The sequence below is a fragment of the Mustelus asterias genome, chromosome 6, assembly GCF_964213995.1.
Source record: "Mustelus asterias chromosome 6, sMusAst1.hap1.1, whole genome shotgun sequence".
NCBI classification, from domain to species: Eukaryota; Metazoa; Chordata; class Chondrichthyes; order Carcharhiniformes; family Triakidae; genus Mustelus; species Mustelus asterias.
This window is the reverse complement of record NC_135806.1, coordinates 113,209,617-113,235,661: the sequence shown is the minus strand read 5'-3', so window position 1 is coordinate 113,235,661 and position 26,045 is coordinate 113,209,617. Positions and strand designations below refer to the sequence as shown.

The following is a 26,045-nucleotide window of genomic DNA, read 5'->3' as shown; positions in this document are numbered from 1 at the left end:
GGAGAAACAGCGCAGCAATGAAGCCAATTACTTTAGGTGTGCTCTACACTGTGAGGGATACAAGCAAACAAAAATTGAGGTAATTAAAAATGCTGCATTGTCAGTTGGCATGTGAGTCAACCGATTAGAAGGAGCAGGGAAATAGGCAAATTAGAAGCAGAAATGTTGCCAAGCTTTGTGTAAGGACTGAACAAAATGCTGCTCAGTGGCAGCAGTCAATCTGCAGGCTGAAGATGGTCCTTCCAAGGACTAGGCTAGGGAACCATAATGAGCTAATAAGAAATAGCCAGCAGAGAATTGGAAGGAAAAGATTTTCCTGGTCAAACTTTGTTGGGTGAATTCAATCTTTTTCTTGCTCAGTGCATATTGGGTTCAATTCTCCCCCAGGCCACTTTTTCACAAACATTTTTAATATTTCTATCTTTACCAGTGTGACAACTTGAATGGCTCATATCGCCAAGTTCAAAAACAAAATGATTTGCATTTATGTAGCAACTTTCACCACCTCAAGGTGCCTGAAAACACTTCACAGTCAAACAATTACTTATGAAGTGTAGTCACCATTATAATGTAAAAAATATGATGGCCAAATTATGCACAGCAAGATCCCACAACAGGAAAATGTAAGAGGTAAATATATCAAAAACCTGAAATGCTGTAAGGTGCTCTTACCTTTCCTTTCTTGATACACGTGTTTATTGTATCAAGAAGATCTGCTTTATTTTTGTCACTCTTGGGTAGTTCAGTAAGTTCTTTGCCAATCAACTCCCCTTTATGATAACCCATCATATGTTCAAATGCTGGATTCACATACTGCAACAGAAGCCAAGACTGAGGTTAACTTTCTGCTCAAACTTACCGCTTGTGTTTTTTAAAACTTGTATTACTTGATTTTTGCTGCTGGTAATATTATAGAACATAGAACATAGAACAGTACAGCACAGAACAGGCCCTTCGGCCCACGATGTTGTGCCGAGCTTTATCTGAAACCAAGATCAAGCTATCCCACTCCCTATCATCCTGGTGTGCTCCATGTGCCTATCCAATAACCGCTTAAATGTTTCTAAAGTGTCTGACTCCACTATCACTGCAGGCAGTCCATTCCACACCCCAACCACTCTCTGCGTAAAGAACCTACATGATTGACATGGTGTCATCATTAAAAGTTATTTTTCCCATTAAAATCACTGATACTGCAATTTTTCATCAAAAACCTAAATTTCCCTTCCTAACAACATGGTGGGTGTACCTAGACCAGATGGACTGCAGTGGTTTAAGGCGGCGGCTCACCATCACTTTCTTAAGGACAATTAGGGATGGGCAATAAATGCTGGTCCTGCCAGTGCCAATCTCATCCCATTAAAGAATAAAGAAAAGAAACTAGCACAATTAATTAACCAGGCACTGCAAATACATGTCTATTCTGATACATTCCCAGTGTAACTTCAGCAGGTTTTTTAGAATCATAGAATGGTTACAGCATAGAAGGCAGCCATTAAACCTGTGGTTGAATCTATGATGGTTCTCTGAAAGAGTAATTTACTTAATGCAATTCATTTAATGCCACTACGCTGCCTTCTCCCACAGAATAATCCTCTTCCTTACCAAAATTATCACTCCTCAGCCTTTCTTTCCTTCCCCATCTTTCCTGAATAAGTTGTATCCTTCAGAAGAATCAAAACTAGGTCAACTCCTAGATATATTAGAATGTTACTTGAACCCAGATTTAATGGGATGGAACCTTTGCCCACCTCCAATGGTTGCTGATGCAGCAGGGCAAAGGGACTCAGAGCACTGCAGTTCCCAGTGTGACGTTAGTGTCCCTTTAAGAAAGTTTTTTTAAATCCATGATTTCTGCAGCTCACAGCTTGTTAATGTTGCCAGGCTGACTACCAGAGTCCTTTTATTGATACTTCAATAGCTTAAATGGGGGTTATTTACTCTGGGATTAAACAATGTTTAATCTTGGATTAGTTTTACGTCCTGCATTGTTAGGAGAAAAGGTCACATGTACATGGACAGTTTTCTTTCCTTCCACTGAGTTTAAGGTTTCAGTTTTGAGAGTTCTGAGGCTGCAGTTTAGTTTTTAATTTTAGCAGGGGTATCAAGCAAGAAAGAAGCTGAAGTTCTCTCTCTATTCTATTTGGAAAGTTTGCTGGTTATCTCAAGGCAACGTTTTGCCTTCTGGAAGGAAAGTGCAGGTTTTGAAAAGACTCAATTCCAGTCAAGTGAGATTTTAATCTATGCTGTGTTAAGCCTGTGAAAAGGGTTTTGTCCATGAAAAAGTTTTGGTTTGTTGGAACAACTTTAATATTCAATTAAGGGTTAATAAATTATTGTGGTTGTTTTCTTTCTGTTTTTTTGTTTGTAATTGATAAAAGGTATTGCTAATTTTATTTCTATCCATGTTAACTATATTCTTAAATAAACTTTGTTTGATAAAAGCTTCCTAGTGGGTTGTTGAATCACACCTGAAGTGAAGCATCTCATGCTTATCCTAGCCAAATTCAAATTGCAAAACTTATGGTTCCGACAGGCTTCATAAAACACTTTGGAGTTTCTGCCCTGACTCATAACACTACTCCTTAGGCCTTCATTTGGACAATGAAGTATCCTTGGTGCAGTAAGACCAAAATTAATGGATGATCTGAGATAAATGTGTCCACCTAATGTGGACTCTGAAGCTTTGCCAGAATTTTAAATTTGAAGTGACTCTCTTACAAAGCACAGAGTAGGAGCATTGAAGCGATGTTTCCAATTAAATACATCTGAAATCACCTGGAATCCCTGGTCAGATCACTTCCTCTGGACTTTCCAGCACTGTTGAAATAAGGAGCAGCATAAATGGGGCACTCCACTTGCTAATGGTAGTCAAATAAAGAGGACTCCCATGACCGCATAAACTTTGGCAGAGTCAGCACCTGAGGTCTGCACAGGTACACCTAGGAGCCTGCGCTTCTGCTGTAACTGGTCACATTATGAAACTAAAAATGTTCTACAACATTATAGCTTGTTAGGTTTTCATTGCACCTGATTCTCTTCTACATGGGGTTGGCCTAGCAGGAAACCCAGAGACTTCCCACTTAGGCTTCCAAGTTAAAATTCCAGTCAGATCCTGATGACGTCAGGAGTCATAGCTGGTCTGTTTTACTATAAGACTTTAATGACTGAGCTACTTTTACAATTGGTTGGTATTTACTGATATCTCTGAATGAAATTGAAAAAAAAAAATGTTGTTCGACATAAACACTTGGAAATAGCAATAAAACACAGACTTGGACTTGATTTTATTGTAGCCAGGAAGCCTGATTGTTGATCATATTAGAAGGACTGTACAATTTGCTGCTCTCTGCATTGCACCAAGAAGATGGGGAAGGTAAGGATCATCCTTATAAATATATATTCACATGTAGTCACTGGGAAAACAAATACCAAAACCACATTGATTTGCAAACCTCTAAGTCCCTCGACATCTGTCACAATAAATAGTTGAGAGATCTTGCATTGCATTATCCTGGGACTGGATGCCATGTGATGATTGATAAGGTGCTGTGAGATAGAGCTGAAGTGTGGGGAGATGAGAGACAAGAATATTAATTTTTAAAAGCCTTTTTATGAAGTTTTTCAACTGAATCTTTGTGCTGATGAAGCTGAGGGAGCTCAAATACAAGGAACTCTCACTTTGCCTCATCATTAAGTGTCGAAAGTGATATATAGAAAAGTTACATGCTATGTAAAGCTCCCCTCTATCCTGCTCCAACAACATGGCTATGCCCAGCCTCAGAAGGCAAAGCACTGCTGCATTTGCCTGAACATCGCATAGTAGCTTTCTTCACAGCCTTTCTTTCATGGCTGCCAATCGAGTTGTAACTTTTTAATTGCTGGGATTGTCTTTTGTTTTTGGGCCTCATCCTATTAGAAATTAGGTTGAGATTGTCTAAGGTGACCAAGCCTAAGACACTTACAGTCAGTAGAAGAGACATTTGTTGTATTAGTTTGACTTGATTCAAACTCAAATCCTCGAGATCTCAATTTACAGTGTTTTGGGTGACTGCATTACCCAGTCTGAAGTTTGGATTGTTGCTCTCAGGACAGCCATGGAATCATGGAGATCTTGGGGCAGAGTGTGCAGCGATTCTATCTCTAAGCCAGACGCTCCAGGTTCGAATCTCACCCCAGAACCTGAAGGCCAAACAGGTTGAGTATCAAGCTGCAAAATCCTTCCATTACGCCAATGGCAGGTGATAAGATCTGGAGAGATTCCTAGTCAGCCATACTTGGTGTGGTGTGGTGCTCCTCGAGGTATAAGCCACTGGTGACAGAGTTGTGACCTGTTCCAGGAAAAAAAACTAGTTGTGGAAACAGATGAAAGTCTGCCTTGCGCACCACTATGTGTGGAAAGAGAAACAAGGCATGGAATACAGACCAGAATGAAATCGTGTTGTAACCCGCAAGAACGAAACCACAGCTACCAGTGAAAAGAGTGAAACATTTAGTTTATCATTCTAATGATCTTTCGAAAACAAACCCATTCAAGATGACAAAGGGTTACACTGAGAATGACAATTGCAGGTTTCCTGTTATATTTCTCCTATCAATGATATCTTGTCATGAAAGTCTGAAAGGATTTCGAATCTCCTGATGACAACACACCGTGATTGGAACATGGGATCTGCTGGACCAGGCTAAAAATTGAAGCCTGCGGAAAAGAGAACCATATATCGGTGGTTAAATCCTAGATGTAAAGGGTTAACTCTAATAAGTATGTGCCAAAGGAACTATGTCACAGTGCTGTCGCTCATTGAGAGGAGATGAGTGTGAAGCATCTCGCGAATAAACCCAGCCATGTCTTGGTCTCACTTAACTTTGTAGATAAATGGATGAGGCATTACATAATACCTTATTCATTGCATCAGTAGGAGTCTGTAAACCTTCTACAGCTGTGCGAATCTTCACAGGAGATGAACATGCTTTTTCTTTGAAATAAGAGCAGCCGGCAATCCAACTTTGCCCAAAGTACCAAGAAAGAGAGAAAGAACAAAAGAGAAGAAAAGGACAATCCCCATTCATTTCTTTTATACTGTGAACCAGAAGCAGAATTCTCCAGGTGGGATTTTATGGCCTCACTTGTCCCAAAACCGTAAAATCCCAACCGAGGTCGACGGACCTTTCCATGGTCCGTCCTTCATTTCATAGAAATCACAGAAACCCTACAGTACAGAAAGAGGCCATTCGGTCCATCGAGTCTGCACCAACCACAATCCCACCCAGGCCCTACCCCCATATCCTTACATATTTACCCACTAATCCCTCTAACCTATGCATCTCAGGACACTAAGGGCAATTTTAGCATGGTCAATCAACCTAACCCGCACATCTTCGGACTGTGGGAGGAAACCGGAGCACCTGGAGGAAACCCACGCTGACACGAGGAGAATGTGCAAACTCCACACAGACAGTGACCCAAGCCGGGAATCGAACCCAGGTTCCTGGAGCTGTGAAGCAGCAGTGCTAACCACTGTGCTACCGTGTCACCCGTTTTGCTCTGATTCCCATGGTGGGCGGGGCGGTAAAATTCCGGTGTCTTTCTGAGGAGGTTGGTACCTTCCATGAGATGCTCCTGGAGTGAATATGTCCTACATATAGAACACAGAACATTACAGTGCAGTACAGGCCCTTCGGCCCTCGATGTTGCGCCGACCAGTGAAACCAATCTAAAGCCCCTCTAATCTACACTATTCCAATATCATCCATATGTTTGTCCAATAACCATTTGAATGCTCTTAATTTGACGAGTCAACTACTGCTGCAGGCAGGTCATTCCACGCCCTTACTACTCTCTGAGTAAAGAACCTACCTCTGACATCTGTCCTATATCTATCACCCCTCAATTTAAAGCTATGTCCCCTCGTGTTAGCCATCACCATCTGAGGAAAAAGGCTCTCACTATCCACCCTATCTAATCCTCTGATCATCTTGTATGCCTCTAGTAAGTCACTTCTTAACCTTCTTCTCTCTAATGAAAACAACCTCAAGTCCCCCAGCCTTTCCTCATACGATCTTCCCACCATACCAGGTAACATCCTGGTAAATCTCCTCTGCACCCTTTCCAACGCTTCCACATCTTTCCTATAATGCGGCGACCAACTGTACGCAATACCCCAAGTGCGGCCGCACCAGAGTTTTGTACAGTTGCAGCATGACCTCATGGCTCTGAAACTCAATCCCTCTACCAATAAAAGCTAACACACTGTACGCCTTCTTAACAATCCTATCAACCTGGGTGCCAACTTTCAGGGATCTCTCTGCTCATCCACACTACCAAGTATCTTACCATTCGCCCAGTACTCTGTATTCTTGTTACTCCTTCCAAAGTGAATCACCTCACACTTTTCCGCACTAAACTCCATTTGCCACCTCTCAGCCCAGCTCTGCAGCTTATCTATGTCCCTCTGTAACCTGCCACTTCCCTCCGCATTGTCTACAACTCCACCGACTTTAGTGTCATCTGCAAATTTACTAATCCATCCTTCTACGTCCTCATCCAGGTCATTTATAAAAATGACAAACAGCAGTGGCCCCAAAACAGATCCTTGCGGTACACCACTAGTAACTGAATTCCAGGATGAATATTTCCCATCAACCACCACCCTCTGTTTTCTTACAGCTAGCCAATTCCTGATCCAAACCACTAAATCACCCTCAATCCCATGTGTCTGTATTTTCCGCAATAGCTTACCATGGGGAACCTTATCAAACGCTTTGCTGAAGTCCATATACACCACATCAACCGCTTTACCCTCATCCATCTCTTTGGTCACCTTCTCAAAGAACTCAATAAGGTTTGTGAGGCACGACCTACCCTTCACAAAACCGTGCTGACTATCCCTAATCAAATTATTCCTTTCTAGATAATTATAAATCCTATCTCTTATAATCCTTTCCAAAACTTTGCCCACAACAGAAGTAAGGCTCACCGGTCTATAATTACCAGCAAGGAGAGCCGAGAACATAGTCAGAGATTGATTCCACCAACACAAGAGGTTGTGAGGGCAAGGTCTAGGAGAATGTGTGTATAATAATATGGGGATTAAGTCTCGAGGGAGAGTTGTAGTGTAACAGGTAACTCAAATGATAGCTATTGAGCATGTGTGCAAGGAACCATGTCACAGTGCTGTCACTCACTGAGAGGAAGTGAATGTGAAGCATCTCAGAGTAGCTCCATCAACGTCTTAGTCGTATTTAACCTTTTCAAATAGCACGTAAATAAATGTTTTTGAACAAAAGACCATTATCTCCAGCAAGATTTCCTCTAGAGTAAGAAGCCAACAAATCCCAAGATAAACTAACAATAACAGACTGGAGTTTTAATCAGATGGAAGGGCCCTAGAGTTTCTGGAATTAGCCTGATGGCTCGTAAACTCTTTTATGATCATTTCTTCTGATGAAGAATTGCATGAGCTTTGTAAGAAATATATTATAGAATATAAGAATACAGATTTTAGGAAATATTAATGTAGAAATAACTAATTTAAACTATCATTTATATATGAGCTGTAAAAAATGATAATGTTAGGTTACCTGAATGACATGGTCTTCACTTGTAATTTCTACGGCCTCTTGGCAGTGTTCCAGGGCTGTGAATATGGAACTGCATGCCCTGGAAAAAAGTGATCAGACAATGGAAATGTTTGAGTAATACATGCATTTATGATAGAAAATATTTATTTTAGATTATTTTTATTAAGAGTGCAAGCAAAAAAGTCCAATATTTTGTAGCAGCAGCAAGTAACAAACTGATTCAGGTTCCTAATCGACCAGAATTATGCAATCTATAATGGCATCAGAGGCCATTCAGTATATCATTCTGGTTTTTGTGTTAGCCCTTTAACTTGAGCTGTCTGCTTTCGTCCCATTTCTATGCCCTTTCTCTGAATCCATTTTTATATTATGCCTATTTAAATATGTAATATTGAAGATTCTGCTTCAATACCCACTTGTAGAAAAGATTTCCATCAAGATAAAATTGCACCTACTCATTGCCTTCTGTGCCATCACCATCCCTTTATCAATGTAGCTATGTTTCTTCTAATGCCATGTAGTTTCAAATCTCTTATATGACACTTTATGAAACTCCTTCAGAAGTCCACCACTGCACTGGGATATTTTACAAAATATCGGACTGAATTAGTGAAGGACAGTCGACCCTTGACAAATCCAAGTTATCTGCTCCTAATATTAATTTATTTCATCCCAGATGAAGGACTCTAGAAATTTACCCGTAGCCAAGACAGGTTTAATTGGCTTACCATTAACTGGTTTATACTTAGGGATGTAATGTTTGTCCCTGTCCAGATCTTCGGCATAACTCCTGCTCTCAAAGGTAATTGAAAAAATATGACAAGGGCCTCTCCATCTCTTTCTTTCCCAATCTTCTTCAGTATTCTTGGATGGGTTTGGTGGCCCTTCTACATATTGTCCACTAACATATTAAATGCAGCGCTCCGAATATCTACCTCAATTAGTTGTGTCTGTCAAATGCTAGACAATTAGATAAATACGTACCGCAGTTTGAATTGTGACAGCACCTCTCCATGCTCTAACTGAATCAGTTCATTGTAGCACGCAGTTACGTTGGGGTTCTCTACGTACCGCTACAGGTAAGGAGAAAATAGAATAAATGGTAAGTATTTAAAAATCTGAAACAGGACTTGTGAGTACTTCACATGACCTTTTCACATGGAAAACACTAACCCACTCCCATCCTTCTTTCCAGACAGGCGGGTGCAAAACAGGCTTATGAACTGGTGGGGCTGCAGTCACATGGCAAATTCTCACTCTAATGGAGGACGGTGCCAGGAACATTTTTGGCAGAAGGAGAAAATGCAGCATGGGAAATGGATCATGTAAGAGGTGGAAGTGGTTTATTGCAGAATGGAAGAACTGGGAAAGATGTGGATTTGATTGTTAACACAGTGATAGGAAGGGGTGGAGAGGGAGAGATATAAGAAACATAGGAACATCAGAGTGCTTTGGGGAATTGGAAAAGGAGTGTGGCGCAGACCCTCTTGAGACCATCTTGAGACGGGACCCACTGGGGCCTCCAGGCGGGAGTCATGACCTGGAGGGCTCTGGAATCAACTGTCAATTGATTGATCCTCTACAAAATGGGGAATGAGTGGGGAAGACAGGTCATAGAAAGATCTGTAACATTTTAGAGAGGAGGGATCAACTTACTGTGCCAATATGAAGCACACCAAGTTCTTCCCAACCTCTCAGCAAATGTACTTTTATTAAAGTACTTTTGTTAAATAAACCTATTCTGACTCCAAATACTCCAATGGGTTTAAGGGCATATCCATTCCTTTGCACTCATAAGGATTCAATCCCATTTGGCTTGAACAGACAATGGTCTCAACTTACCAATTTTATAGAGTAACACAAAAGTGCAGTAGAATGGCGCTATACCGAATGGGTCCCTAAAATAATGCTGAAGGAAGCCAGAACAGGCTAACCAGTTATCAGAGTGCCCAAGGACTGCTTGAAGTAATAGGGTCTGGTTTTGTTAACTGCATTAGATTCAGTTTTAACAGCTCAATTATTTTAGATAAATACTGAACAAACCTTTTATCCACAGAGTGTAGACATTCTAATGAATAGAGAGACAGAAATTCCAATAAACACTGGAAATCTAACAGCATGCTGATTTACATTGACATATCATTAAACACAAGTGAGTTCCGTAATAATAAAGACAGACAATATCAATTAATTCCATTATATACTATAACATTCAATGGGCAATCAGCAGTTAAAGTGATTTATTGAGTGAGAACTTGACCTCGTTCACAATATTATAAGACTGAAGGCAATAATTGCTGCTCAAGTAACCCAAACATGAATGCAGATAATTATCTTAAGCATACTTTGCTTAACCTCATGGCAGGTATATTGCTACCTTCAACCACAAATAGAATGATAGATCAGCCCTTTTATCGAAGATTTGAAAGCTGTGGTTTCTGTGTTGGATCACTGACCAGTAACTTCTGCTAGAAAATGCAGTTGTGTGGATTTAAGGTAATAACGGAACTGGATGTGATACAACGCCCCTGATGATACATTAACTTTCATGAAGAATCTCTAATGTGTAGCTATTAGAAAATTCCAGATATTTTTAAAGATACCATGATCACTTCAAAAAGTTAAAAAATATCCTACCTACAGTTAGAAATAAAATATGATGTAAATCACCAAAGTTGTTGATCACCTTGACTTTTTATAGACAATGTTAACCAAAGAAAAAGTGTTTAAATGCTTTAATACATTTTCCCTGAATATGATGTTCATGAGAATGAGTGTTGACAGTACCAAGAATTAAATAATTTTGCACTTCTCACTCATTGCCAGCAACAAGCAGTGCTCAGTCTGGTATCAGATGGAAGAAAGGGGGTTGGGGGCGGGATAGATTTTAATGGAGGCAACAGGACTACTGGCTCTCAACTGGAGAACTGGTGCACAACCTACGTTGCCAACTCCTGCTAGTACGTGACAATCAGGCAGTTGAGAGGTCATTAGTGGGCCTTTTCCCACGATCAAGGGTCCTGGGGCAAAAGCCCCACCTGCTGAGCGCTGCTGGCAGCTCTTTTGCTCAGCAGCGCCACTGGGAAAGTGGCAGTTGTTACTGGAAAGACACCCACCTGTGACCTGGATCCTTTTGGATCCCTAGACTCAGGTGAGTACTGGCAGGAGAGCAGGTCTGTGGCTCTCAGCGGGCCTCCCATTCCAATGCTGGGTCCCTCGATCAACACTGAGTGTCTTTGAATGAGGGATCCCCCTCCACAGGAGACTAAACGTGACCTGCACAGGTTTCTTCGTTGTGTTCCCTGTGTGGCAACAGACCTGCCTGAAATTTGTTTATTGCCAGCAGTGGCAGGGTGACGCCCTTAACTGCCCACTTGAGGACCTCACTTGATGGCATGGCAGGAAGTCTGTCCATGGGCCTTCCCACTATGAACTTAATCAGGATGGAGGTGTGAAGGTGACAGTGGGGGGCCCCAATCCACCCAAAGAAATGCCCTCCCCACCTCCAAGCTCACTACAGGGAAGAGTATAAAATACCGGCCAAGGTCTCCCTACTCTGGTCCAACATGCCTTAACCCCAATCTCAAAAGAACAGTCTACAGCATTGGTGTATGATCTTTCCATGCTGAACAGCTTCCCATATCTCCGATCACACAAATCAGTAACATGATTAGTTCCATTTAATTCATCCATCTAGGGGAATACATTTTCCCATAACATGAACTATCTTGAATGAATTTCAAGTCATTTGCCCATATTAACCTATTCGAAACACCATTTCAAATATTCATGCTGCCTCCTGACATCATTTTAAAAGTCCTTTTTGAAGGTTTAGCTGATGTTCCTCTCTTCTAAGCAGTTGACCAGTATTACCTAATTTGTGCTATTTAACATTGACTAATTAGGCACAGAAGGAGACCATTTGGGCCCTTTTGCCTCATCCAATTAGTTGCACATCTTTGTCCTTTTCCCATAGCTCTACCAGTTTTATGTTAACCTGAGAGTGCAGACAAGGCTTTGGTTTAATGAGCTGACTTTTCCCAACCTGTTGGAGAGGCAATGGGAGACAGAAGAGCTTGTAATATGGTGGGCGGAAAACATTGGGAGAGGAGCCTAATGTCTTCCAACCATCGTGAAATATTGTCATCGCTGACAAAATTAGTTGTGCGCTGTTCACTGGGCATCCAACTGAACCACTTAAAAGTCCAATTAAGGGCAAATTACTCCCCCTGTTGGCACTTTTCTCAGGTTGGGAGGGCCTGCTGCCGATATTTGAATTGATTGCCAGATCCAGGGGCTACGAAGGTGCCCGCTAGTGTCAAAGGTGCTACTGCTGCAAAGACATCTCTCTTAATTGCAAGGGCCTGCTTACCTGGCTTCCCCAAAGAAACGGACAAATCTTCAAGAATGTCTTTTGATGTGGTGGGCCAAAATAAGAGTCGGGTGTGTGAGCCGAAGTAGTGAAGGGTCAGATGCTGGACTGGCACAGGGTTGGGCAATCAGATGCAGATAAAAAGCAGGCCTTCAGAAAGTTCCATTTGAGAGGTTGGTCATCCATGGATAACTTCCTGTGCCTCGGGCGAGATGTCAGTGCCAGGTCAGGTGAGTGTCAAAGCTGTAAATGTTGTCCAACTGTTGGATGACCCTGGAATTCATGATCATCACAGACTTTTCTTACAGGAGGATTGTCATTGTTGCTTCACAATCAAAATGTACTCTATGGAACTACAGAAAACTTGGAGTGGATTCTCAAGACACAGCCATGGAGATGGCATTGTCCTGTCACCGCTACCTGGTACAGATATTATGCAGTCATGTAGTTAACTGCCAAGATTCAGTGGATGGATGAATGATGAACAGTGCCATGCTCATTATTCCATATGCCTCCTCCACAACCATCCTGAACACAAGGCTGTGCCCTCAGCCCCTTAAAAACCTATGACTGTGTGGCCAAATTCCCCTCCAACTCGATTTTCATGTTTGCTGATGACACCACTGTCGTGGGTCAGATCTCAAATAATGACGAGAGGGAGTACAAGAAAGAGATAGAGAAACTAGTGTGATGACAATAATCTCTCTCTCAAAGTCAACAAAACAAAGGAGATAGTCATCAATTTCAGGAAGCGTAGTGGAGTACAGGCCCCTGTCTACATCAATGGGGGAGAAGTAGAAATGGTCGAGAGCCTCAAGTTTTTAGGTGTCCAGATCATCAACAACCTGTCCTGGTCTCTCCATGGCAATACTACAGTTAAGAAAACCCACCAACACCTCTACTTTCCCAGAAGACTAAGGAAATTTGGCATGTCCACTACAACTCTCACAAACATTTACAGATGCACCATAGAAAGCATTCTTTCTGGTTGTATCACAGCTTGGTATGGCTGCTGCTCTGTCCAAGTCTGCAAGAAACTGCAAAGGGTCGTGAATGAAGTCCAATCCATCACTCAAACCAGCCTCCCATCTTTTGAAACTATCTGCACTTCCCGCTGCCTCGGAAAAACTGCCAGTATAATTAAGGACCCCACGCACCCTAGACAATCTCTCTTCCACCTTCTTCCATTAGGAAAAAGATAGAAAAGTCTGAGGACACGTACCAACCAACTCAAGAACAGCTTCTTCCCTGCCGCCATCAGACTTTTGAACGGGCCTACCTTGTATTAAGTTGATCATTCTCTACACCCTATGACTGTAACACTACATTCTGCACTCTCTCCTTTCCTTTTCTATGTACGGTATGCTTTGTTTGTATAGCAGGCAAGAAACAATACTTTTCACTGTATACGAATATATGTGACAATAATAAATCAAATCAAAATCATCCAATTGCCCTCTTTCCACTCAACATGTGCCTCACACTGTTGACCTTTGACCAGGTCCCTCAAAGCTGCATAGCATCACGGCAAAACAGCAGTATGCCTAAGAGGGAGTAAATCAGAGAGGTTTTCAGTGGTTGCAGAGTGTGGTAAACTACTGTTATGTCCTGATAACCATTGTTATGTTCTGATAACCACTGTTATGTCCTGATGACTGGGCACACCCCTACACGATGCTGCCTGAGGCTCCTCCCCTGTTCACTGGGGTATAAAGGTGGCTGCTCCTCCCCTTCGCCTCATTCTGGTCCGGTCCCTTGGTTAGAGTTTACTATAGAGTTAGTTCCCTTTTATAGTTAATAAAAGCCTATTATTCCAGATTCCGTCTCTGGGTGTTGATAGTGCATCAATTTTATTAACTATATTAAAGTTTTCTTGTGATGGAGCAACTCTTGAAGCCAGACAAACTCGAGCTGGACCCTCAAGCCGTGGGAGCCTCTGATAGTTTTGATCACTGGCTAAAATGTTTCCAGGCTTTCCTCGACGCCTCCGCTGTCGTCCAGTGCGAGGCTGACAAACTCCATGTGCTCCACGCACGAGTAAGCGCCGTCGTGTCTGCTACCATTCGGGACGCCGACACGTATACGGGCGCAATCAAACTGCTAAAAGGCCAATACCACAAGCGGCCTAATGAGGTCTACGCATGACATCTACTAGCTACACGCCGACAACAGCCGGGTGAGTCGTGCGACCAATTTCTGGGCGCATTGCGGGTACTTGCCCGGGCCTGCAACTGTACGGCAGTATCAGCCGCCCAAAACGCGGAGGACTTAATCCGGGACGCCTATGTCACGGGCATCGGGTCGAGTTATATCCGACAGCAGCTGCTGGAGCAGGGTGGGCTGGACCTGCAGAAAACCGTGGCGCTAGCCGAATCGTTGGAGCTGGCCTCCCGTAATCTCGAAGCTTACACCCCCGACCACGTGAGCGCATCGTGAGCACCACTGCCACTACCTCCCCAGTACTCGAGCGGGCCCCTGATCCACACCACGCCACGTGCAGTCCACAAGTCTACCGCCGCGGCAGTCCCCAGTGGTCCGAAATGCTACTTCTGCGGCCGAGGAAAGCACCCCCGGCGAAGGATTCGTTCTGCTCCACGTGTGGGAAGAAGGGCCACTATGCGAAGGTCTGCCGGGCAAAGTCCACCTCAAGGTCCAGTAGCGCCGTGTGCGACCCGCAAGAGCCGCCATCTTGGATGACATTGGCCGTGTGCGACCCGCGGGGGCCGCCATCTTGGACGACATCGGCCGTGTGCGACCCGTGGGGGCCGCCATCTTGGACGACATCGGCCGCGTGCGACCCAAGGGGGCCGCCATCTTGGACGACATCGGCCGCGTGCGACCCGCGGGGGCTGCCATCTTGGACGACATCGGCCGCGTGCGACCAGCGGGGGCAGCCATCTCCGACGTCGTCAGCAGCCTGTGACTTCTCACATGCCTCGACAGTGGCGTCAATTACCCTGGACCAGTCCCAGCCTCACCAACTCGCCAGGTCCATAATGGACGTCTAGGTAAATGGCCACGTGGAGCATTGTTTGTTTGACAGTGGGAGCACGGAGAGCTTTATTCACCCTGATACGGTGAGTCGATATGCCCTTTCCCTGCGGCCCGTCAAAGAAATGATCTCCATGGCATCGCAATCCCGCTCCGTAAATGTCCTCGGATACTGCGTCGTGACCCTGACGGTGAGGAGCACGGTATATGAGAATTTCAGGCTCCTCGTGCTGCCTCATCTCTGCACGGCTGTACTCTTGGGGCTGGATTTCCTGACCCACCCGAGGAGTGTGACTATGATTTATAATGGGCCTCTTCCCCCGCTCTCCGTCTGCAATCAGCAGTTTCGAAATTGCCCACCGCACACAACCTACAGTCTCTCGACTCTTAAAATCACCCCTCCCTCTCTGTTCGCTAATCTTGCCCCTGGTTGCAAGCTTATCGCCACCAAGAGCAGGCGGTATAGTGCTGGAGACAGGGCCCTTATCAGGTCCGAGGTCCAATGGCTTCTCAAGGAGTGGATCATTCAGGCCAGTACCAGCTCAAGTGGTAGTCGTAAAGTCTGGTGAGAAACACAGAATGGTCATTGACTACAGTCAGACCATTAATCGATACACGCAGCTGGACGCGTACCCTCTTCCTCGCATATCTGACATGGTCAATCAGATTGCGCACTATTGGGTGTTCTCCACCATTGACTTGAAGTCGGCATACCACCAGCTTTTCGCCCGGAGGACAGGCCATATACGGCCTTTGAGGCGGATGGTCACCTATACCATTTCCTTAGGGTCCCTTTCGGCGTCACCAATGGGGTCTCGGTCTTCCAGCGTGAGATGGACCGAATGGTGGACCAGAACGGGCTACGGGTTACCTTCCCGTACCTGGATAATGTCACCATCTGTGGCCATGATCAGCAGGACCACGACGCCAACCTCCACAAATTCCTGTACACAGCAAATCTCCTTAACCTGACCTATAATAAGGAGAAGTGTGTATTCCGCACACACCGCCTCGTCATCCTTGGGTACGTGGTGGAAAACGGGGTCATCAGCCCCGATCCCGAACGTATGCGTCCCCTCCTGGAACTCCCCCTCCCCACTAGCATCAAAGCACTGAGAAGATGCTTGGGCTTCTTCTCGTACTATGCCCAGTGGGTCCCCAATTATGCGGACAAAGCCCGTCCGCTGATCAAATCCGCCTCTTTTCCCCCGACGGCAGAGGCCCGTCTGGCCTTCGACCGCATCAAAGCTGATATCGCAAAGGCCACGATGCACGCTACAGACAAATCCATCCCATTCCAGATGGAGAGCGATGCGTCTGACTGCCTTAGCCGCCACTCTTAACCAGGCAGGCAGACCCGTGGCCTTCTTTTCCCGAACCCTCCAAGGCCCTGAAATTCGACACTCCTCTGTCGAAAAAGAGGCCCAAGCCATAGCGGAAGCTTTACGGCACTGGCGCCATTACTTAGCCGGTAAACAGTTCACCCTGCTCACGGACCAACGATCCGTCGCCTTCATGTTCAACAATACACAGCGGGGCAAGATCAAAAATGATAAGATATTGAGGTGGAGAATCGAACTCTCCACCTACAATTACGATATCTTGTACTGGCCCGGGAAGCTCAATGAGCCCCCGGATGCCCTGTCCCGTGGAACATGTGCCAGCGCGCAGGTGGACCGGTTGCAGGCTCTCCACAATGACCTCTGCCACCCGGGAGTTGCCAGGCTTTTCCATTTTATTAAAGCCCGCAACCTTCCCTACTCCGTTGAGGAAGTCAGGTCTGTAACTAGACACTGCCAGGTCTGTGCAGAGTGCAAGCCGCACTTCTATCGGCCAGATAGAGCGCACCTCATAAAAGCCACCCACCCTTTTGAACGCCTAAGTGCCGACTTCAAAGGGCCCCTCCCCTCTCCTGACCACAATATCTATTTTCTGAACGTGATAGATGAATATTCATGTTTCCCCTTTGCCATTCCCTGCCCGGATATAACCTCGGCCATGGTCGTCAGGGCCCTGCATGGTCTCTTCACACTGTTCGGTTACACCAGCTACATCCACAGCGACCAGGGATCCTCCTTCATGAGTAATGAGCTGCGTCAGTACCTACTCTCTAAAGGCATAGCCTCGAGTAGGACTACCAGCTACAACCCCTGGGGAAATGGACAGGTGGAAAGAGAGAACGCAACAGTCTGGAAGGCCGTTCTACTAGCTCTGTGGTCTAAGGGTCTTCCAGTCACCCGCTGGCAAGAGGTCCTCCCTGATGCATTACACTCGATTAGGTCCCTCCTGTGTACAGCAACCAATGCCACTCCCCACGAGCGAATGTTCGCGTTCCCCAGGAAGTCGTCCTCGGGGACATCCCTACTGTCGTGGCTGGTGTACCCCGGCCCTGTTCTGCTCCAGAGGCATGTTCGGACCCGGAAGTCGGATCCCCTGGTCGATAGGGTCCAGCTCCTCCACGCCAACCCCCAATATGCCTATGTGGCGTAGCCCGATGGGCGAGAGGAAACGGTCTCGATTCGAGACCTGGCACCCGCGGGTGCCCCGGAGTCCACTACGCCCCTCAACCCCACAGCCCCAAACTCTTTTGGTCTCCAAACAGCGCCAGGGTCACTGCTCACTCCTCTCACCCCTGTGTACAGCTCGCCTGAGCCCTGGGAACCGTCACCACGCACCCGGCAGTTGGACGAGGCTGTGGATGGGTCCGATAGTCGGGTTTTGGCACCCGAACTGACACCGCAATCTCCGCAACTGACTTCGCGGCCATCGGAACTGACATCGCAACCTACACTACGGCGGTCGCAGCGGCGGATCAAGCCACCGAACCGACTTAATCTGTGACTCTGTATATATATAGTTCCACCCATCTCACCCCGCTGGACTCTTTTTTTAAACAGGGGGTGAATGTGGTAAACCACTGTTATGTTCTGATAACCACTGTTATGTCCTGATGACTGGACACACCCCTACCGGTGCTGCCTGAGGCTCCTCCCCTGTTCACTGGGGTATAAAGGTGGCTGCTCCTCCCCTTCGCCTCATTCTGGTCCGGTCCCTTGGTTAGAGTTTACTGTAGAGTTAGTTCCCTTTTATAGTTAATAAAAGCCTATTATTCCAGATTCCGTCTCTGGGTGTTGTTAGTGCATCACAGAGCACAGCCATGCTGCCTTGGAGTCACAGTCACAACATACATGGCACCATTATTTATATGGAGCTATTCTCCGCACCACACTGTTAACAATGGTCATTAATGAGATGCAAATTGTTAGTGCATGTAAGCCCACAAATGTGAATGAGAGCCTTGTAATTTGAATGGCTCACGATCTTTTCACCGTACATTTTTATTCATAGAATGTCACACCGAGGAGACACGGAAAGGAATGGGTCCAACTGCCCCATGCTTCAAGGATTAATGGAAGAAATCAACCTGCAGTCACCAAGATGGCTGGGATACATAATGTGGCTCTGTTCAGCACAGCAGGAGAGCATGAGTGTCCCTGGATTCAGCACCAGGAAAGGTTCAGTGATCTGCTGCATTCTGGCAAAGTGAGCAGCTTGGCTTATCTATACAATGCTCCAAGAGAAGGGTCATATCTTCATGCTGCAGCTGAGGTGTGAGACCTGGCATATACCTCTGCTTCAGCATTGAGGTTTGTAGGCGTAAACAATGGTGGAGGTCATGCCACCACTTCTCTGAGCACAAAAAGACATTGGTATGAGAGGGAGTACGAGGATGGGATAAGGAAAGTGTGAGCATGGTTAAAGGCAGTGGCATGAATCCTGATCGTGCTTGCAGAATGTGAAGGGTTAGACGTTTGTCCAACGTTAGGCTAAGGGCAGCCAATACATGAAAACACCACCACCAGGAAGTGCCCCTCCAAGCCTCTCACCATCGTGACTTGGAAAAATATCACTGTTGCTGAGTGAAAGTCCTGGAACTCCCACCCTAAGAGTACTATGGGTTTACCTATACCACAGGGACTGTAGCAGTTCAAGAAGGCAACTCACAGAGACCGACAACAAATGCTAGAGACGCCCGCGTTCCATGAATGAATAAAATAAAAACCTAAATATCTCATTTTGCGTCTCATGGAGCTCCCAGCTCTGCTTGCTCATCTTCCAGGATGCCTCATTCCTTGGGCATCATGAGGAGGACTGGCCCAGGTGGTAGTTCCACATCATACTAGCCCGCACTCCGTCAACTCGGAGTGATGTACTGGGTGTAGAGTCAGTGCACAGGGTGAAGGGAATAGCACCAGTATGCAGAGGGAGATGTCAGAGTCAGAGACATCTGTGCACAGTCCACCTCAGAGGAGGAGGAAATTCACAATGAAGCTTCAGTGGCAGGAACATGGAGCCTCAGGAGTCACATTTTGGACACAGTATTTGTCCAAGCAGCAGATGTGTGGACATCTGGTGGAGTCTCTGAGGCAGTTGAAGCTCTTGGACTGCAAATGGAGGGCCCATCACCATCATGGGCTGCACATTATCCCAGGGGCTTAACCGCTCAGACTACGAGAGATTGAACAATTGCATGGAGAGAAACATGCAATCTATGGAGTTCTTTGAAGGAATCACGTGCTATGGATACAACCAAAGGATGCATGGTACATAGATTTCCAGAAAGCATTTGCTAAGGTGCCACATCAAAGGCTATTGCAGAAAATAAAAGGTCATGGTATAGGGGATAATATATTGGCATGGATAGAAGATTAGCTGACTAACAGGAAAATTGGTCTTTTTCTGGTTCATCCTCTGCGACATACCTCTTCTGCATGTGTGCTGGAACATACAATTCTATCAGCACTCAGAGAGTAAGTCATATTACTCTCAGAATTGTGGGCACAGTTTGATTATGGAGTATGTGGGGGCTTTGGCATTTCAGTTGCAAGCACTGGTGTTCATGTGAGGGGGGGCCAAGTTGTGAATGATGTATTACTCTGTGTTTGGAATATGTTTAAAATAACTTCTGAGAGGCTGGTGTCCCTTCACCAAAACTGATTTATTTACAATCGTTTGCAATACTCAGGCAAGTACTTCCCAGTACAGAGTATTTGACCTGAGTGCTGATGACCCAGCCACTCCACATTATAAGTCTCTGTAGAGCTCCCTGATTGAGCAGCCTTAAAGGGCCTCAATTAGGGAACACATATTCAAGCAGGTCTAACTCATGGACCTCACTGAAGTCATTACAATGTTGAGGCCCATGGTTATGACAATCAGGATCGTAGTGGTGTGAACGTGACTGAGTCAGCTCAGTTGTGGAGGATGGACATTCCCCTTAATAATTGTGAGGTCAATGTAAAAAGCTCATTAGGTTGAAGTTGCTCACTAGGGACTGGCTGATGGCGATTGTGAGATCAGAGAATTTTATGACAATCTATTTTTCACATAGGCCTGTCTGGTAATGATCCTCATCTGCACAGCGTCAGCCCTGGCTACACAGCTTCCCAGCTGCTCTGCAATTGGTGACCTTATCATCTGGTTCTGACTCGACAGAATGGATAGCAGCTTCCTCAGTTTTCTCAAAGATTGGAGCTCTGCCCATCACCTCATCATCGCCGATTTGTAGCCCCCTCCACTGTTAAGCAGCATGCAGCACACCGCCACTATTCTTGATACGCTTGTTTGGGCATATTGTAGGGCTCCACCTGAGCGACTGAGGCACCTGAAGCATATCTTTAAAATGCCAATGGCCTACTTGATTGTACTCCTTATGACAGTGTGGCTGCTGTTGTACTTATGCTCTGCCGCAGTTTGATGGTTTCCAAAGGGAGTCATTAGCCTAACCACGGATCTGCATTGGCGACTCAAATTGCTGAGGAAGCTGGGAACTCCTTATTATGAAGGAGTTGTAGCAGCAGCCAGAGGACCTTGTTGTGGTGACAAGCCACCTGTACAATGAATAAGTGGAAGGACTTTAGGTTGAGTTGGAGCCTTTATGGCAACATGGATGCAATTAGTAACACCCTGCACCTGAGGGAAGCTGTCTGAAACACCAAGTCTATAGGAAAATTAATGTGATGCCTACAAGTGCAAACAGGGCATTAGTTAATGCTTTAATGTGACTGTGGAATATACCAGACAGGATCCTGTGGCTATCTTTACAGCCACCGGTAAGGCATGGGGGCAATAGATTATGGCTCGAGTACTTCCTGGACCATGCAACGTATGTCTGTCACCACCTCACAGCTTCTCTTCAGTTGCTTTCATCACTGGTTCGCCTTCATATTGAAATATGTGCTAGGGCTGTACACCTATTCACAGGTAGGTACCTGGTTGTCCTGTCTCTCCTCCTCGTCCTTCCTGATGCACAAGCTGCAATGTCTTCCTCCTGACCTTCTACTTCACAATGCTCACATTGACTGGATTCTATGGATCTATATGTGAGGGTACCATGCCCATCTTTTATCTTCCTTCCCTAGGCCAGTATTTATTGCCCATCCTTAATTGTCCTTGAACTCAGTAGCTTTGCTAGGCAATTTTAGAGGGCATTTAAGAGTCAACCACATTGCTCTGGGTCTGGAGTTACATGTAGGCCAGATCAAGTAAAGATGGCAGATTTCCTTCTCTAAAAGACATTAGTGAACCTGATAGGTTTTTACGACAATTGACAATGGTTGCACGGTCATTATTAGACTTTTATTACAGATTTTTATTGAATTCAAATATCACTATCTGCCATGGTGGAATACTAACCTGGGCAGAGATGGACTTACAATGAAACACATAGAGTTACAGTGCAGGCCCAGGCCAATAGGGGGGCCTATACAGAGAAGTGGCTGTGGGAACAATAATCAGAACCTCATTCATGAGCCTATCAGCAGGAAATGCAGAACAACATCGGGTTTGATTGGTGGAGTCCTCTTAGAGTGGGAAAATACTCTCCCAAAGGTTGAGATGCGGTTGTGACTTGGGTGTAGTTTGGACAGATCTCCTGATTGTCTGGTCTGAAATTTCTGAATTTTCCATCAGTAAAGCAGCAACCAGGTTTCTGACATTTGGGCTCGGGAGCCTGAGGCAACAGTGAGGTGGCTGAGCTTACTTCGTGGCGCGAGCCTGCGAGGCCTTCAGCCAGGACCGAGGGGGAGGCGCTGGACAATGGCCATTGTGTGGAAAGGTGAGGTGAAATGACCTCCAGGCCAGGGCTGAAAAAAGGCAAGCAGGCAACCAACCAACCAAATAAAGAACAGAGGCCAAGACAGGGCAGGCTAGATAAAGCCAGCAGCAGCCAGGCAGTGAGCCAGAAGCATACGCGGTCATGGAGGCTCGAGGCTTGGCCGTCCTTGTAAGAAGTGAGCAGTTAACAGTTGGGAAGTTCATGGTGTGGTTTATGGGGAGCGGTGGGGTGACTCGACCAGAGGCCAGGGCTGAGAGTGAGAGGGCTGAGCGGCAACTGTACTGGTAAGGATGCGGCCACTGACCGAAGGCAAGAGCAGAGGTCAAGGCAGGCCAGATAAAGCCAATGGCACTAGCCAGGCAGCCAGCCATGAGCAAACACAGTCTTGAGGCTAAAGGTCTGGCCACCCGAGCGACAGGTGAGCAGTTGGGATTTGTGAGTGTCAGACAAGCAGCCATACATGGTTTTCGAGGAGCAGCAGAGTGACTCAATCAGATGCCAGGACTGAGAGTGAGAAGGGCTGGGCAAGTAGACTGGTGTCAGTGAGAACATAGATCAGGCCAGTTGCCAGCGGTGATCCCAGTGAGCCACAAACACACTGCAAGCTTAGGTTGTCGAAGGGAGCAGCTGCAGGAATGACCTGACTCCCAGGCCAGGGTTGAGGTTGACTAAGCAGGTGAAGGAAAGGCCATTCCATAGCCAGGCAACCTGAGCCAGCAGTGAAGCAATGTCATCAAAGTGAGCAGGGGCACCCTGACCCCCAGGGCTGAGGAGGGCAAAGAAGACTGCTCTTTCTGAAAATTCATATTCATTGAAATCAAGACAGATCAGTCAATATGAAGCGACACTATGAATCTGGCTGTCAAAGATACAGAAAGTTTAAGGCAAGGCAAGAGATTGAAGCTTGGCAAAAAGACAGTTTGGCACTGTATTTCAAAAGGTTTGAAGTATCTTGCAGTCCCTAAACTGCACATTCACCCTCAACAACAACATCCACCAAAAGTTTTGGTGACTTGTCTGATGACTTCGACCTGCCAATTTCCGGAGACAACACATTGCCTGAAAATCTTATTCTGAAATGGGAATGAAACTATAAGATACTGTTCAAGCTCATTCTTCTGCAGCCGAAGTGAGTGAAGAAACCTACCCTGAAGACATTGACTTATGGCAAAAATCTATTCCACCAGATATGATTGAATATTTCATAATAAATAAACCAGTGAACATAAGTAATGTTGAAAATTGAGAAAATAGTTTGAGGTTCGAGGCTGAAAGTAGTGTATAAGTCTTCATGAGTCCAATTTTCTAGGGTAAAAATGGCATGATGGAAAGAGAAATTGGTTGCTTCTTTTTGTAAACCTCTAAGGCAGCCTAATGCCATATTTGCAAATTATTCCCTCACCCTAGTAAAGGGAAAGAATCATTTGTCGATGGGTACTCTAACCGGAGAAACATTGAAAGAGATCTTGCTGATCATGAAACTTCCAAAAGTCATATTAACGCTACGGCTGGAATTCTCCAGCTGTTCATGCCCTGCTGTCGGTGCCAATGAGAACAGAGAATTTGGCGCTCAGCCAAATCTTCACTCACTGCCGAGAGGTTGGAGAATCCTAGCTGTGGGTGAGGTCAGAGAATCCAGCCCTATGTATGTGTTTGTTCAAAGACGTAAATTATCTGGAAGAATTGATTCTGCATTATCAGCTGTTTCAAAATGAGTGTTCTTATTGGAGGAAAGTGCAGAGATGCGTTGTTGCCAGTCAAACTGCTGTCTTCCTTGGGAATTCCTTTAAGAGGGCATGATGAGTCATCAGTGTCAAGTCAAAGAGATCATTTTTAGTCTGCCTTGAATATCTCAGTGAATTTGATGAGCTTCTCAAAGAGCATTTGAAAGATTATCAATATTGTGGCTCAGGAAAAACCAATACATTTTTTTGACTTTGTTCAAAACTTGTATGCTTTTTTTCATCTTCCACGTATCGGTGGAATATGCTGCAATCATGATTGGTGTAGGCACATGGAAAACATTCTTAACAGACAGAACCTAATGGCAGAGTGGCTTAGAAATCAATTCACTAATGAAAACATTTGACGGTCGAAAGAATTTGTGACACCAGGTGATCCGCTTGTGCAGATGCTGTTTCGGCTTTGAAACTGAATTTGTCAATGCTTATCAGACATAGTCACATCAAATTCATGGAAATGATGTGTGACAGCTGAAGCAAAATCCTTAGCAGCGAAGTTTGAAAAGTACAGTATTGCTGTTTTACTGTTTTGTGGAACCGTTTACTTTAAAGAATTAATGCTGTCAGCAAATCACTGCAAAATGTTGATACAACTTTATTGAATGCTTCGTAATTATTAGCCTCAGTTAGAAGTGTCGTCAGGGAAGTTTGAAGTGATTATGCCCAGTGGAAGCAGAGGCAATAACATTAACAACAAATACAGGTCCCTGTGATGATGAGACCATACAAGATGCAGGAAGTTAATTTTTGATGAAACTAGAGACAATGAAATTACTTTAAAAGGGAAAGAGAAGATCAACCTTGAGACTGCCAATGTTATTTGTGACACAATAATTGTGCAATTGCAGTGTAGAAATGAATCTCTGAAAGAAACTGTTGAATTATTTTGCACATTTTTTGACAGAAGTTTGGGTGAGAATGCTAAGAGCTGCTGCAGTAAGAGATTAACAGAATTCTACTGAGAGGACATAGACACAAACCCTTTTGAAATTGGAGTGAAACAATTAATTCATTTAATTGTTAATGATGAGTTCTTGTGCTTCACGATCACCAGATGATTTGTACAGGGTTGTATGTGATGGTTTGCAGGCAACCTTTCCAAACGTGGAAACCATTCTGAAAATACTTTCAACATTACCTTTCACAAATGTTTCTGTTCTTTTTTGTATTGTATTTTTTCTCTGTATTGAAGAGTGAAAAATGATCTGTGAAGTATGACAAGTCAGGAGCATTTGCAAGTTCAGCAATACTGACGATTGAAAATATATCATTACAAGATTTTATCTATGTTGAACGTTATTGATGATTTTGTGAAGGAAAAGTGCAGAAAAAATGTTATCAAAATTGCCATGGATTGCAAACAACTGATGAAACAAGAAAATCTAAAAAATCCGTCCCTCTGCCATATTCTCCAGTCTCAATTCTATTCTTCAAAAGAGAACATATGCTGGTCTGATATAATGGCTGGTGGTCACATGCAGACAGTTATAACCAGTGAGTAACTGCCATTCCCCATCGCTCTCAATACTGGCCTTCAGAAAGACAAAGAATGGAATCCTGCTAGATGGTAACCAGCAAAGCCACTAATAATGGACTTGGACTGGATACTCCATTTCTCTGGAGTATCTGCTCCTGCACTGGACAGTTTCTGGCGCATTCTGTTCCTCATTGGTCTCTGCTGTGCTGTAGTCATATCATCGGCTGATTTCTCTACCTTGATGTTCATCTGCCAGTTCCATGTGTGTTCACCTCAAGACACACAGATCACGATATTGACCGTCTCTACCATCATGCTGACAACAGATGGGCTTGGATTTCAATTCATCAATTACAGGCTTGTTTTTATAAGTCAAAAAACACTGATGGAGTTAAGTTTTGCATTGTGCTTTGCTTGCATTGTGGATTTCAATTGATTAATTACAGGCCTGTTTTCACAAGTTATAAAGCACTAATGCAGTTAAGCAGTGATTTGTGTATTTTTCTGTATTTTTATAGCTTGTATTGTGTGAACTGAAGGTGGGTGGGATCAGGGGGCATTGGCATCATTTAGGGTGGGGCTTGATGTCACTGGTGGGATGGGGTGTGATGTCATGGGGGAGGCCACAAAGAGGGTGAGTGTGGAGGCCCCAAATATGTAAGTCCGTCTCTGAACCTGGGTCGTTCCCAGAGCATTTCTCCTACCAGGTCTACTCTACACACTTTCGGTTTCGCACTCCTGGGCTACTAAAATCCCACTTGAGTG

At 44.9% G+C, this 26,045-nt stretch overlaps 1 protein-coding gene across 1 annotated transcript in view; it reads right to left on the bottom strand.

The window, feature by feature from the left end:
- The window catches only part of pde8b (phosphodiesterase 8B), a 316,839-nt gene that overhangs the window by 64,547 nt on the left and 226,247 nt on the right, over nucleotides 1-26,045 (bottom strand). The window contains exons 6-8 of the mRNA XM_078215444.1: nucleotides 8,566-8,654; nucleotides 7,582-7,660; nucleotides 673-813 (exon numbers count right to left, since the gene is read on the bottom strand). Of these exons, the coding sequence (XP_078071570.1) occupies nucleotides 673-813; nucleotides 7,582-7,660; nucleotides 8,566-8,654 (309 nt within the window). The remainder of the gene's footprint in view (nucleotides 1-672; nucleotides 814-7,581; nucleotides 7,661-8,565; nucleotides 8,655-26,045) is intronic.